Raw genomic sequence first — 14,184 nt, 5'->3', positions numbered from 1 at the left:
TGCTTCCGTTTTATTACTATAAATTTTTATTGTGACCTTAAAAGATCTTCCTATACAGGTCAAGTTGGGAATGCAGATTTAGGGAAACAGTTCTCTGATTGGGTAAACGGTTGGCCTCTAGCGTTCAAAGTAATGATCTAGACGTATTAATAACGACACACGAATAAAGGAATTTCCGATCTTTATTGAGCTATATAAATAAACGAACACAGTATGAGTCTAATATTTACACCCATGATATACATACATTTAACGCAACGATATCCTCGGCGTTTCGTTCTCGAGCCAGGACATTTTTGCGTTGGTGGCTTCGATAAGTTCGAGGTGAAACAGAGAGACCCGCGAGAAGATCAGATTGTTCTAAATAAAAACTATTATTTTTCGACGACCGACCGAATTCCATTTTTTTAATTTTTTAAAATAAAATCCGTATTGTGGCTACACGTTACATCCTATGTTGTGGGATCGATATCGCATGATGTCCACAAAGAAGGAAGTACCGTTTGCAATTTATTCGGTCGACCGTCAATTCTGGCAGTCGCGATGTATCTCATATTCAAAGAATAAATATCTCATCGAAATATGAAGGGGATTACGTAGACGTGACTTGGATCATGACTATATTCGCGCACGGAATAAGAGCGATCTACGCGACGAACTCTTGATCTTTTCTATGTACCGACGACCACATCCGAGGTAGACGTACTCTCTTGCGCTTCGGCTATGTCCTTCTTCTTCTCTTCCTGTTCTACGCCCGATATCACATACACTGGTTGCTGGTACGCGAGGAAGTGCTGATCCGCCGCCAAATTTTTTGATGGATCTTTCATTTTCATCTAAAATAAATATTTTTTTATCGCTATTAAATATACTGAATTAGTAACTAATTACATAATAATTTTTTATTGCTAACTATTATTTAAATCTGTTATTCTTTAAGAAAAAATTCATCATTATGGAATTATTAGATATCTGCTTTTTAAAAAAATGATAAATAATAATAGAAAATTACAACTACTTATTTAAATAAAATTGAGAGTGTACCTTTTTACGGTATAACATCAATAAAATCAGCAAACTGCTAATTATAAAAGCGCTTCCAGCAGCCAAAACCAAGGTAGCAGTTTGATAAACGGGCGTTTCCACTTCTGTGAGGATTTCTCGTTGTTCTAATGCTACAATTCTACTCTGCATAGCTATTGGAGGAGATCTGTGTGTGAAACGAGAAGTGGTTGCGTCCGCGAATGATCCCAACATGGATAATTTCTGTATTCTGGTTAATTCTTCCAGATGGAATGCTATGTCTACTTTGTTCGGTCCTATTACTTCGAAACTAAGTATGGCTGAGTCTTGATTGATTTCTACTCGCACGTCGTTCTTTATTCTGGCGCCTAGATCATGTAGTAGATCCTCTGCTTGTCTGGTCAGTATAGCCTCGTCAGCGCCGAGGAATCGACCGGGGAAACGTAGAGTTACTTCGACTGCTTCTACTGGAGTTGGCACTAAAGAAATTTACAAAAATTTATCAGATATTTATTTCAATGTATATTATTTATATTATCGAATTATATATATATATATTATTACACTGTTATTTTGTATGCATTTATGACATATTAAAATCTTTTTTTAATTGCATTCGTTAAAAAATATAAATTTGCATAAACATCCATACTCTACATATTAGATAAATAATATTTGTATTATACATGTTAAACCAAGTTTTAGTTCTCAATGATCGACTATCACAAACTGACTCTACCTGAAATTGACAAAATGACTCAATACAAATATATGAAAGATATCGTATCTTACAGCAAATATTCGTTCCTTTCAGGAACGGTTCTGAGCCAATGAGTTGATTGCCTGCCTCGTCGACACACCAGCATGTGTCCCCAGCACACTGCGTCGGCTCGAACCTGCCCTGACGATCGCAAATTGCCGGGACGTGGCCTTTATCCTTCATCGCCTGACATCTTGTGCCTAACACCATCCCGATTTGCTTCTCGTCAGTTTCTAAGTTAATTAGAGCGTTCTCCATGAACGCTTGAATTTCACGGTCGATTTCTTGAACTGCCGGCCCTCTGCCTCCCCGTCTTGCTTGCCTAAAGTTACACTTGGGCTCTGCTCCTCTGGTAAGCGAACCTTTCACAGGTTGACCCTTTCTGTTGACACACCAGCAAACACCAACATGCTCCAAACACTGTATAGACTCCCACATGCCATTTTCCGGGTCACATCTGGGCAAGAAAGTTGGTTGCTTCAGCCTTTGAGACGTTTTCAAGTTCTTCTCTCTAAGTCTTTCACATTGTGATAATACAGGGCACACGGTATCGCATACTAAGCGACTGGAGAAATCATTGTGACCCAGAGTACACTCGAATTTCCTTCTACATTCGTTATGTTCTGGGTCAAAGTACCATCTCTCAGTTTCATTTAAACCCATTCCTAAATTACAGGGTACTTTTCGTGGTGGTTCAAAACAAACTTCGCGAGGTTTGGGACAGCATACAGCGTATTCATCCAGAGGAGACAGTTCACATTTGTGTGTGGATGGACAATGTTGACCATGTGGTCCGCAAATTGCTGGGGAACCATTTTGATCTAGTAAAGGAGACCCATTTGGACAAGGATTATCTTTCTTAGGCAAACAGACTGGTACAGGCGGACACGGTGGTACGCTACAGGCTACTTCGACCATTCTACAAGCCTCGTTTTCTCCCCGACAAGTCACGCTCTTGCAGGGATCTCGACAGGAACACATTGGACAACCACTATCAGGATCTAGTTCGAATCCATCGGCACAATCAAGCTTGCAATCGATCTCTGGACATCTGAGCGGCGTGTTACACTTTGGTACCACTCCCTCGAGAACACGAGTGCCTGCAGCCTCTCTGCCCTCCTTGTCCACGCACCAGCACATTCTATTGTGACACTGAACCGGCTCGAATGCTCCACTAGCATCGCATCTCGGGATATAAATCCTTCTGGCTGGTTCCCCTGACTCTCTGGCCGCATGTTCTGCCACTGCACGTGCGTGTTGGCAAGCTGTGGCCATCACAGGAGCTACACACTGCGTCCCACAACCTGTAGAACAGCACTTCTGCGTGGCAGAACATTCTTGATCATTACTACATTGTAGTTCGCAACTCGATGAACTTGGTACCAGATACGGGCACTGCCCTGGTTTCATAGCCAGACAAGCTGGAACAGCTGGACAGTGCTGTCCTGATCCACAATTCACGTCGACCATCGTACAGGTCTCATGTGGTCCACATGAAACATCTTTACAAGGATCGTGACAACGACATTGCTGACAACCAGTTGCATCTACTTCATAGCCGTAAGGGCACCTTAAATTGCAGGAGAAAGATCCACAGAGTTTGAGAAGGTCGTTTATCTCTTTACAATCAGTGCTACGATTCACGCCGCTTTTTAGAACAACTCCGCGGTCGTTTACGCAGGAACAGGTACCATTGTGACATTGTAACGGTTTGTAGCTACCATCTTTCTCACATTGTGGTGGTGGAATCGCTAAAGACATATCTTCCCTGGTTCCTTCCATGCGGTCGTTGAATTCCCTCAAGTATTCACACACTGGAATAATTTAATAACATTATTTTACACAAGTAGAATTGAAGCCGAGAGGTATTAATTTTAGTTATTAAAAAATAGTATTCGTAGGAACGTTCAACGTAAAAATATCAGTATGCCAATGATTTAGATTTCTTTTAAGTTTTAGTGGACATCTTACTGGTTTGTGGTTTTGTGGAATTGGCTGACGTCATGCAGCACACCGATTGTCCAGCTTCCGGTACAACGGTGCATTTGTAGCCTTGTGGACAAGTTTCGTTCTCAGAACAGGTTACAGCGTTCCGTTCGTTATCGATAAGGGGAGTTCCATAGACACAAGGACTCTGATAAGATTTCTTCGGTTTACACTCTGGTCTGGTTGGACAGAGAAAGTCTGGGCAACCGTCTTCACGATGCAGAACGCATTGTTCTCCAACCGGACACGGAAAACTGAGGAAGAAAACAGTTAGAAGCATAAGATGTTGTTATGAAATGTACTATATCTAAGTGAATGTAATTGTACACTTACCCTTCACAAGGATTATCGCATTCGCAAGTTGGACAACCGGAAGCATCGGTTTTAAATCCATATTGACAAACTTGAGCGCACTGTTGGGAAACACAAGACGCCGGAAGCGATCTTCCCTTTGTTATTGATTTGCAATCGACTTTATCTGCTGGTCCCATGGTTCCGGATATTTTTCGACCGTTATTATCCACGCACCAGCAAACCAGACCGTTCCTCGAGCACTGTCTACCTTCGTATCCTCCATCTACAAGTTTGAAAATATTAATAATGTTTATTCTATCAAATGATTATAAAAACATAGTTATTTACGATCTTCATAATCGATGCTGTTAAAATAATTCAAAAAGGATACCCAAATTCTTACATTTAATATATTTTTAACTCCCAAAGCATATCGACAAATTAAAAATGTTATGATACAATTGATTTCCCAAAAATTCTCAAACGTATAGTACAATAGAATCCCATTTCAATTACAAACATATTTGTGGAGGATGATTAGACGTGTTGGTATATCTATTGATGAGACCAGTGGATATTTGCTGTAGTCAAATATATTTAAAACTATTTGTAGTACAGAGTTGATCGTCGTTCGCTAAGTATCGCTCGTTATGCGTATACACGGTAATGAGTACGTTCGCTCGATGATATTCGCTCTAAGATTGCTCGATACTCACTAACTAATAACTGATCTAAAGAAAGACTGATTCTCTTAACGATGAAAGTTTAAATTCAACTTCGGTTGACGGTTGCACGTAGCGGCAATTATTTTGCCTGGAGTTTGTTTATCGCTACGTTTGGTACGTCAAGACGGTGTCAATGTCTCAAGGCAAAACAACAACATGAGTTGTTTTCGATTCGCATCGTCCTCTGACTCGTGTGCCGCTACATATTTATCTAACTAGGAATGTAAACTTATTATCTGAACCAGCAATAGTTGACACTGGTGCAATCAGTATATTATTATTATACATACAAACTGTTTGTCTATGTGCATAAACTGTTTACTTATCCGCCAGCAGATCCAAACAAATATGATTCTATCGTAGAGTGTTATCTTTCACCAAACAGACTCTCTTTAATAACTAAGCCAAACCTAACTATTCGACTTAATCAAAGATTCCTATTCATCCTTAGATCCTCACCTTCCGTGCACTGAGGAACATATCCACGGCCCTGCCTCTCAGAAATACTCAGCATCTCCGCCAGCACACGGTCTCTGTGGCAAGCACTGAGCCCCTGTGGAACAGAGCAAACTCCTCCTCCACACTTCTCGCTCTTGCAACATTTCTGAGGACCTGGACACTCTAAGTCATGCTGACAGGAATTGCCACAAATAGCTGGCTCCTCCAATGGACACGTTCCTGGTCTCTTTAGATTAATGTTGGATGGACAACAGACTCCGTATTCCTGTTTCGGTTCCACCAGGCAGCTATACATCGGCGGGCAGGTTGGTTTCCCTGGCGAGTCGCCGCAGAGGAATGGTCTCGGCGAGTCCGTGATTTGCAGCGGTTCACCGGCTGGGCAAATCGTCGACAGTGACTTCGCTTTGCGGCAGCTGGGAATTGGCGGACACGGTGGACGGGCGCATGTTACATCAATCAACTCGCACGTTTGACTGGTCCCCGGACAGGCGACCCCGCGGCAAGGATCCCGACACTCGCATTTAGCGCAGCCAGTTTTCGGCTCGATCTGCGAGTGGAAATAACTAGTCAGCAGCTGCTACGGAGTATTGCATAAAGTCGAGATTTTGCTTCTCGTAAGAGGTCTTATGGGTACTTGTGTAGGAAGGGATTATTTTGGTATTTTCTTCTCTTGGTTCTATATCGTTGGTTATAAAGTAGGTGAAGGATGTGTATGCAATTAAGGATGTTTATGCAACTTTATAAGTGGACAAATGGAACCTAAAGAGGAATTTGTTCTTTTTACAGTGAATTGTTATTTGTGTATATTATATGTATTCATCTGTATATTTCTGCACCTTTGAACTCATAAATATATGAACATCCGTAATGCAGTTATTAGAGATAATTATACATGCTTCATGTTCTTTACTTATATATCGTTGGTAATTAGCAATTATTTCTTAAATTTAATTTCTCGAAGTTCAATTACGCCAGTTTTTTTAGAATAAGAATACGTGCTTATTTTTGTTAAAGAACTGTAATTAAAGAACTCCGTTATACCACACACATCTTAACCGAAAATGTAGCCAATTAAAAGAAGATCAGATACATGGGAGCATTATATTTCTAGATTTTTAGATCTTTTGTTTTATTTGAAGATCAAAAAAATCTTATTTATCGTATTTCTTAACTGATATTTCAAGATATATTTGAAAATTTACCTCAAAGCCTAGTGGACAAAGCATTCGACAGCTATGTGCGGGACATTCGCGGGGATTGTCGCAATCGATCACATCCTTGGAGGATCCCCTAGTACCTGGAACTTCGGCACCGATTTCGTCCACGCACCAGCAGTTTTTCTCTCGCGGATCACATTGTATCCTCTCGAACTCGCCGGTCTCGTTATTGCACTTTGGTATAAATTGCGACGGTCCACGTGGACCAAGGGCGCGCGATCTTCTCACGGCTGCCTGCGCCAGCTGTTCACATCCTGTCAGCTCGCCGATGACGCATTTCGTGCCACAAGCTGTCTTGCAGCAACGTTCCCCCGACGCCTGACACTGGAAGTCATTCTCGCAATTTGGCGCCCTTGCGGGACACACGTTCTGCTCCTCGAAGGCTGGGCATCGACCTATTGCTTTCAACGATGGCTCTGTAATACAAGCAATATGTGTACTTTGTGTCAAATATGATATATTTCCTAATATAAATGTCAAAGTATATGTAGTTTATGATTAAAGTATAATCATTTCGTCTCAATTATTATATTAACTGTGATAGTAGAAGTGCTAGAGATTTGGTCGTCATATCTTTATTTTTTGTATATATTTTTTCTCACAGACTGAAGAAATTGGGTCCTGAAAAAGTTAGTCCATTCGTAGATAATTCAGGTATTTGGAAATAACATATTTCTACATTCTATTAGAGCCTCCTTAAGTTCATTTTAAGCAGTGATCTAAGAATCTTTCTATGTCAAAATTTACATTAAAAATTGACTCTTGGGAGGAGTCAATTTCGGCGGACTCAATATTCTCCTTCTCCTTCAAACTCCGCCGCCTCTTTCGATTAATACGCGGAAGAGATTATGAAGGAAAGAAAAATATTTCCTCGGCCCGGAATGTCTTCGAAACGGCGTAAAAAACGGCACACCTCGACACAAATTTATTCGAGCGTAACGGAACGAACATTCGGCGGATCTTAGCAACGGAATCATCATCATTATCATCATCGTTGTACCACGCGAAGAACGGAGCCAGTTTTATAGGTCAGAACATCGAGGCGATCTCACGGACAGCTCGCGTATGGATCTCGCGGAACAGCGCCGCTTTCGTTCTCAAGCACCAGCGTTGAAGTGCAGCGCGACGATAATAATAATAAAAATAGCCGGAGTCGAGCTAACGGTTTCTCACATCCTACTGCCACACTTACTACTCGCCTAACGTGCTACGAACACGTTTCCATCGACTTCCAGTAGCTTCCAGTTCTGTGCTTCGCTCACAGGCACGTACCTGACTATCGAATTAGGGCTACGTACAGATACACTCACTAATATCATAAGTATATGAGTATATGTGGTCATAAGTATATACGTACGTATAAGAATATGACACTTAGCTGATTTGGTATTGTAACAATAGTACGTGAATTTTACGAAAGTGTGCAAATTAACGATGACTCATATAGTAATTAGAAACAACACTTGCTATCTCTTTATCCATCAAGATATCACTTTAAATTACGTATTAAAAAACATTGCAATAATATATTTTAGACACTCAATTATCCATTATATCCGTATATATTAATAAGTTTCGATGTTCAGTGGGATTATCTGTAATCAAATTAAACTTAATAAAATTCAATATATAGCATGTGTATGAAAGTTTTCTACAGTATGTGTTCAAATATTTTCACGAGCGTACGCGTATAATACCGTAGTAGTTAACAATTAAACTTTGCTATTAAAGTTCGCACACGACTCTCAATTATACCAAATGAGTGAAAAACATTGAAAGTTTCGAGTGGTTCCAATTCGGCGACTACAAACTTCATAGCAAGCCGTAGGCCGAACCACTGGACAGACAAAAAGGAACAGAGTGTAGAATGGCCACGGGATTCGAATGCAACGGAGACGACTGCTCGATTAACAGCAAGTGCCTCCGGTCACGCGACCCTTTTTCTCGTTAACTCGACCAAGAACTTGCGTATACACGTCGAACGTGCTTCCACGGATCCTTTTTGCAGATAGCTGGGAACGTCTTGGGAGCCGTATTGGCTAAGTCGATGGTTGTTAAATCTTTCGAAGAGTGGGAAAAAGATCAGATAGTTTGAAAAGTTTGCTTCCGAAAATGTTACCCTGGGGCTGTTGAGGCTGGTTTACGTTGGAACAACCAGCAACAGTTGGAAGTGAGTTTCAAAGAGTTTTAAAGCATTTTGTAATACGAGATATATGTAGAGAACTTTTTTTTATCGATAAGTCTAAAGTTGGTAGAAAATCCGATCAATTGTAACTATAAAATAATTATGATTTAGAGAGATATCATGCTCGTATCAATATCAATACCAGACTCATTCGGTGTCTGGTAATTTGTTAAAATATTAATTTTAATTGCACTAGATCGTGATTTTATTAAACTTCATTATAATATCTATTCTAAAAAACCTCGAAGTATGAAGTCATCGATCGTTCGTGAGTCACTTTTATGACTCAGTATCTATTTCATTGTTTAGTTCAAAGATGAGAAATCTGGTTAAGTAAAACGATTTATAGAAGCCATACAGGGAAAGTATACGCACGATTACACTCGTCGAGCATATGGGATAGAAAAATACATGCGCTGCATGCCAATCGACTTTTTACTTTGACTCTCTATATACCACATACCACATTTTCACGCCGTTAAAGATTTCATAAAAGTCTAGTGAAATCTACGGCACATCCGATTACCCGAATTTCCGGTTCGTTGACCATCGTCCTCTTTTTTTACGCTCTATTATAATCATTTCGTTAATCCTCATCGCAACGAACTAGTTTCCCTATTACAACATTCTGACGATCGAATTCCGCGTTGTACAATTTAGATCATTTTAGAAAACTGTAACAGATCAATTTTCAATTCGGTATTTCTCCATTCTATACTACATCGATTTAATTTATTGATTTATACTTATTTATTAATAAATCCATTTTTCTTTCTAATTTGTTTAGACAGACGTATTTTGCCGTACAAAAACACAAAATTGTTCTACTTACAAAATTCATCTCCCTTTCATAGTCTTCAAGATATTTAAGGGACCATATTTTCCAGCTCAAACTTTAAAAGCACATATCTTAAATTAAGAAATTAGATTTCGAAATTAGATTAAATTAAATTTAAAATATACGTAAATTATTTAATGCACAAGCAGTGTACATCGACTTCTGAAGTCGTTCGTATAACCATGAACGGTAGTGCATGTGTCATTGACTTCTTTCACCACAGAGTAGCACATCGCACATCATCAAATTTTTAAATTACCATTTTCTACCCACATGGTTCTATTTTCCCGAATGAAATTCTCTTTATCACAAGAATTAATTATCCATTCATGCAAAATTCACAAATAAACCCTACTTCATTTCATTCTCAATGAATTCACTCATCCAACCTTTGTATTATACTATACATACGACTCAGCCGAATAACATATAAATGCTGATACGACGTGATTCCTTATGGAAAAATAATAAAAAAGCACAAAATAAAATTAGGTCGCTCTCGGCTTAATTTCCGAGAAAATCGGGTTTATAAATTTATCGAATACACTTGAGCATGATTAATTCCGGACTGGATAGAAGTAAATATCGACAGGAGGTCATCCTACGTGTTACGCCACGAGGCTTACCACAGGCTGTATCTTCTAACCGTCGTTCACGGTCCTACAGTGTCGCAGGCAGGTCGTCTTATCTGCCCGCCGGATCATATACAATGTATCGACGAGAGCATAGTTGTCGCCAAGCAGCGAGTTCTAGAAACGTCGATTTTTGACCGTTACGTTTTTCACACAAGAAGGGGCATACGTGATCATAGGCGCGAGCGGTGGCGTGACTCGAGCATAGTGGGGGTCGTCTTCCAAATGAGACAAAGGAATAATCGAAAGGGATCAGTTCCTTCTGACGAGTCAAACGTGACACATCGACAAATCTGACGAACAAACGAATTTATCTAGAGATATCGTAAAGTCGAGTCAACTTTCTGTAACATATTCATCATATTATTACAAAATATATTATTTTATGTTAACCTGTTAATACAGTGTTACATTTATTCAACCACCTCTGTTATCTTAACCGAAACAGGGGAACGACTATTTCGCGGCGTCGATTAACATAATCGTAGCGAGAATTTACGCCTCTCGCTGACGCGTTTTTCTAGCGACCGCGTCTCTCCGCGAACGGTCGTAACACTACGTGTGTCCGAAAGAAAGAAATTTGAAAATTAATTATACGCGTGTGCTGGGCCGATTCTTAATGAAATATGTTGAAACTTTATTTTCTTGAAAATGAAGCCTTCGAAGAAAAAATTGTTATTTCATATTTTCGACTTATTTTCACAAATAGAATGACCTCTTATCGATTATCTACTACTGTTCAATCCGGATTTAGCCGTGTTTAATTATACTTGATAAATTCTCAAATTCGATTTTTTTCGAAAACTAAGCCGAGAATGTAAAAATGTTGTTCCATATTTTTTCCTTATTTTCTTACAAGGAATCACGTCGTGCTCGTTTTTACATGCTATTACGGTTATATATATAGTATAGAATTCAATGGGGAACAAAAATATCTCAGGAATCTCTGTGGACGCGTAAACGATGAAGAAACAAGGAAGGGATCGGCAAGAATGTCAAAGAGGCAGAGGAAATGAAGAAACGCATTCTGATCAGCGAAGAGGAAGCGTGTTCATAAGAAAGGAAAGACGCAAAGGCGGACACAAGCGACGAGGTGGAGGAATGCAGAGTAGAATGCACTTTAACGGTGCGAGAGATTCAATTTGTTATTTGTTGTAGTATGCAAATCGTTTCACCGGCCTGATATTTATCGAGACGAGAAACCGATATCCTGTTGTAACACATTGCGAATCGATCGAAGTCTTCACCACCGTTCAACGTCCACTGTCCACTAGCAATTTCACCTGCTAATTAACGTCTCGTTAAGTGACATCGTTCATTTGCCTGGAGGACGTACCGTGGCTTACCGATGTATAATCGTCGACAAATAATTAACTCATCGATTAGGGGATCTCTCTCGTGTTTCGTCGAGATCTATATAGTATTAATATAGGTACCTTAACGTCGTCGATTTTTATAGCTTAGTAGCATCCGACAAGTCAGTTTTAAAGTGATTTAACGCACTCTTAAAGTATTAAGAATCAAACTTCTGGTAACCTAACGTTTTTTTAGTTACAATTTATGTTATCGAATATACTATTTGGATCGTGTAGCATTGATTAATATTTTGTTGGACAAACATTCCGTTCGTCTTTAAAAAATACAAGAAGTATCTTACGACACGACGCGCGCGACGGTTGAATCTTTTATCCGAGTCAGGACGTTGTTCGATGAAATATGAAGCAGGATTTTAGATGCAACGTTACTTTAGAGAGAGCGTTGGTAACGTGAATACTAAAATATCCTCGACAATTTTGAAATGAATACGTCCATGAATCGTCATACATTACGAGTATTTCTACCTTTATCAATCTTACAATATTATTGTTTGTGCCCTCTATCATGAATAAATAAAATACACTGGCTTACGATAGTATCATTTGCGTTATGCAAAATATTTTGAAATTTCATTAGCGCTGTGACGAGACGCGATTGTCGCGATTATATTGGTAAAAGAGATCAATCTGGAAATGTATACACAAGTCATAAGTCACAAAGCATCAAACATGTAATTAACGCTAAAGCTAGCCCCATTGAATATCGAGGTCTGTTGAAATAGTGGATAATTGACTGTTTAAAATAATTTCACGATTTTTACGATATGCTTGCAAGAAATATCCGACAACTTCTATAATTCAATTTAATCGTGACAATTGTATCATGTTTGTGTACAAGGGTTCGAATAGTTTCGCGAGCCTGTGTACAAAAAACACGGAAATATCTCCAGTTGACGAGGTGTTTGAAGGAGGATAAAGAGGATTAAGCCTCTCCTAAGGATGGGCTTGGCTTTTTCCGGTGGTTTTTCGCAATACCAAGGACGAATCTGTCGGTGAGAGGACGTCTCTCGAAATCCGATCACGTCTGTGGCGTAGCATTATATGTAGATGCACGCCCGTTTCAAGAGTTTGCCTTCCTTTTTTTAATTCTTTTTCTATCTCTTTCACAGCGTCACCCCGTGCACGTCGTCACCGCCTCGTTGGTCGAACGTGAACACAGCTACACAGGCCTCTATTGTTTGCTAATGGCCGCTCTTTCAATAATTCGGGACCAATCATTACAGGCGAACGAACCGCGGGGCTAGGGCGGGGAAATCGCTGGAAATAAAATAGAAGAAAAAAAAGGAAAAAAGGGGTTGGGGGAGGGGGACAAAAATAAAATAAACGACGTAGAAAAAAGGTAGACGTACCTGCTGTGACCGACGATGACAAAGATAGTAGCAGCCAGCAGGTCGATGACACCCACACAACGGCGCAGGCAAGCCCACCGTTGCAGAAATCACGGCGCATCCTCAGCGCATCAAGTGATTTTTTAATCGGCTCGCTATATCTGAAATTGTCCAGAGAGGAAAAATATAATGAAACGATTTTAAACCGGTGATATGCGTTTGTCCGATAATTTTACGCGATCGCTCGATGTATAAAAAGACTGTACATACATAATACATACATGTATGTACGCACGTACGTACGTACGTACGTTTAGCAAATCTCCAGCGCCTGAATATTTTATTCCCGGATAATCGTATCTATCGGTCTGATTACGCTTGAAAAATTGCTACTCGATAAAAAAAATATCATGCATCTAAATTCAATTTGAAATTTGAAATTCATATGTAATTTCAGCATGGTGCATCTCTTTGTTATTCATGTCAATGTTTCAGTGAGTTTCAATAGAACGAAACGTGAAATATCCGACTGCTTTTATTATTGTATGTGGTTAACGAGGATTCAAGAATTATTATCGAACTGAGAGAGTGTTTAGGTATTTAAAATTTTAATCGATTTAAAATTTTGCCACTTATATTACCATTTAGTAAACTAAAATATAACCAGCTTCGTGCAAATGCATGAAAAATTGTTGATAAATTAAAAACAGACGAAGACAGGCATATAAAATTTACACTACAATTCAAAAAACCATACAGTTTTGTTTATTTATACAACCGATTGATGAGCTACGATATGACAGGTTTTATATATGTATATTTCATCAAGTCCGCCGCTGATGGCCTATAATCAGAGTAATGCATATTGATTTTTTGAAGCTTCTTATTTAATTGGTTATTGAAGCAGTTTTTAATGGAGGAGCCTTGTGCTCCTTTTATCCAGGTAAAATGGGAAAGACTACATAGTTCGATAATATTAATGATAATAAACGAGATTAAATTGAAAGGTAAGTACGGGCTAGACACGAATTTATTTTCCTATCGGGGTCAGAAAGCTGCCTGATCGTAAGCAGAGAGCCGATGGAGAAAATAATTAATCGGACCTTCAAATATTTCGAGGAGAGAAAGTTGGAGCGCGTGACGGAATCAAGATCCAAGGAGTAACACATTTTCTGTTTCCTCTTTCCGCGTGGAACCGTTACTATTAAAGTACCTTAAAGTTACGTTTCGCCGTTTCCGGGGCCAATAAAGCTCGGGATTATAGATCCGTAATGGAAAAAGTTTCTTCTTAGAAGCCGGAGGGAAGTCGCTCTGCCAATTGAAAGCAACAACCGGGCAGTTTTTCATTTTTCTTTGATACC

At 39.4% G+C, this 14,184-nt stretch overlaps 1 protein-coding gene and 1 long non-coding RNA gene across 3 annotated transcripts in view; one reads left to right on the top strand and one right to left on the bottom strand.

The window, feature by feature from the left end:
- Positions 1 to 164: 164 nt before the first annotated feature.
- LOC126872126 (balbiani ring protein 3) overlaps positions 165 to 14,184 on the bottom strand; it is a 32,800-nt gene continuing 18,780 nt past the window's right edge. For both annotated transcript variants that reach the window (XM_050631708.1, XM_050631709.1), the window contains exons 2-9: positions 12,845 to 12,984; positions 6,450 to 6,880; positions 5,248 to 5,794; positions 4,103 to 4,346; positions 3,755 to 4,023; positions 1,816 to 3,597; positions 1,045 to 1,502; positions 165 to 836 (exon numbers count right to left, since the gene is read on the bottom strand). In XM_050631708.1, coding sequence (XP_050487665.1) covers positions 672 to 836; positions 1,045 to 1,502; positions 1,816 to 3,597; positions 3,755 to 4,023; positions 4,103 to 4,346; positions 5,248 to 5,794; positions 6,450 to 6,880; positions 12,845 to 12,944 — 3,996 coding nt within the window. In that variant the 5' untranslated portion in view covers positions 12,945 to 12,984 and the 3' untranslated portion in view covers positions 165 to 671. The remainder of the gene's footprint in view (positions 837 to 1,044; positions 1,503 to 1,815; positions 3,598 to 3,754; positions 4,024 to 4,102; positions 4,347 to 5,247; positions 5,795 to 6,449; positions 6,881 to 12,844; positions 12,985 to 14,184) is intronic.
- Positions 6,887 to 12,735, top strand: LOC126872173 (uncharacterized). The gene is made up of 3 exons (XR_007691891.1): positions 6,887 to 8,634; positions 11,060 to 11,212; positions 11,278 to 12,735. It is a non-coding gene; the product is annotated as an uncharacterized LOC126872173 (long non-coding RNA).

Source organism: Bombus huntii, chromosome 12 (genome assembly GCF_024542735.1).
Source record: "Bombus huntii isolate Logan2020A chromosome 12, iyBomHunt1.1, whole genome shotgun sequence".
In the NCBI taxonomy this organism is placed as follows: Eukaryota; Metazoa; Arthropoda; class Insecta; order Hymenoptera; family Apidae; genus Bombus; species Bombus huntii.
Note: the sequence above shows the minus strand (reverse complement) of the source record. Positions and strands in the feature narration are given on the sequence as shown.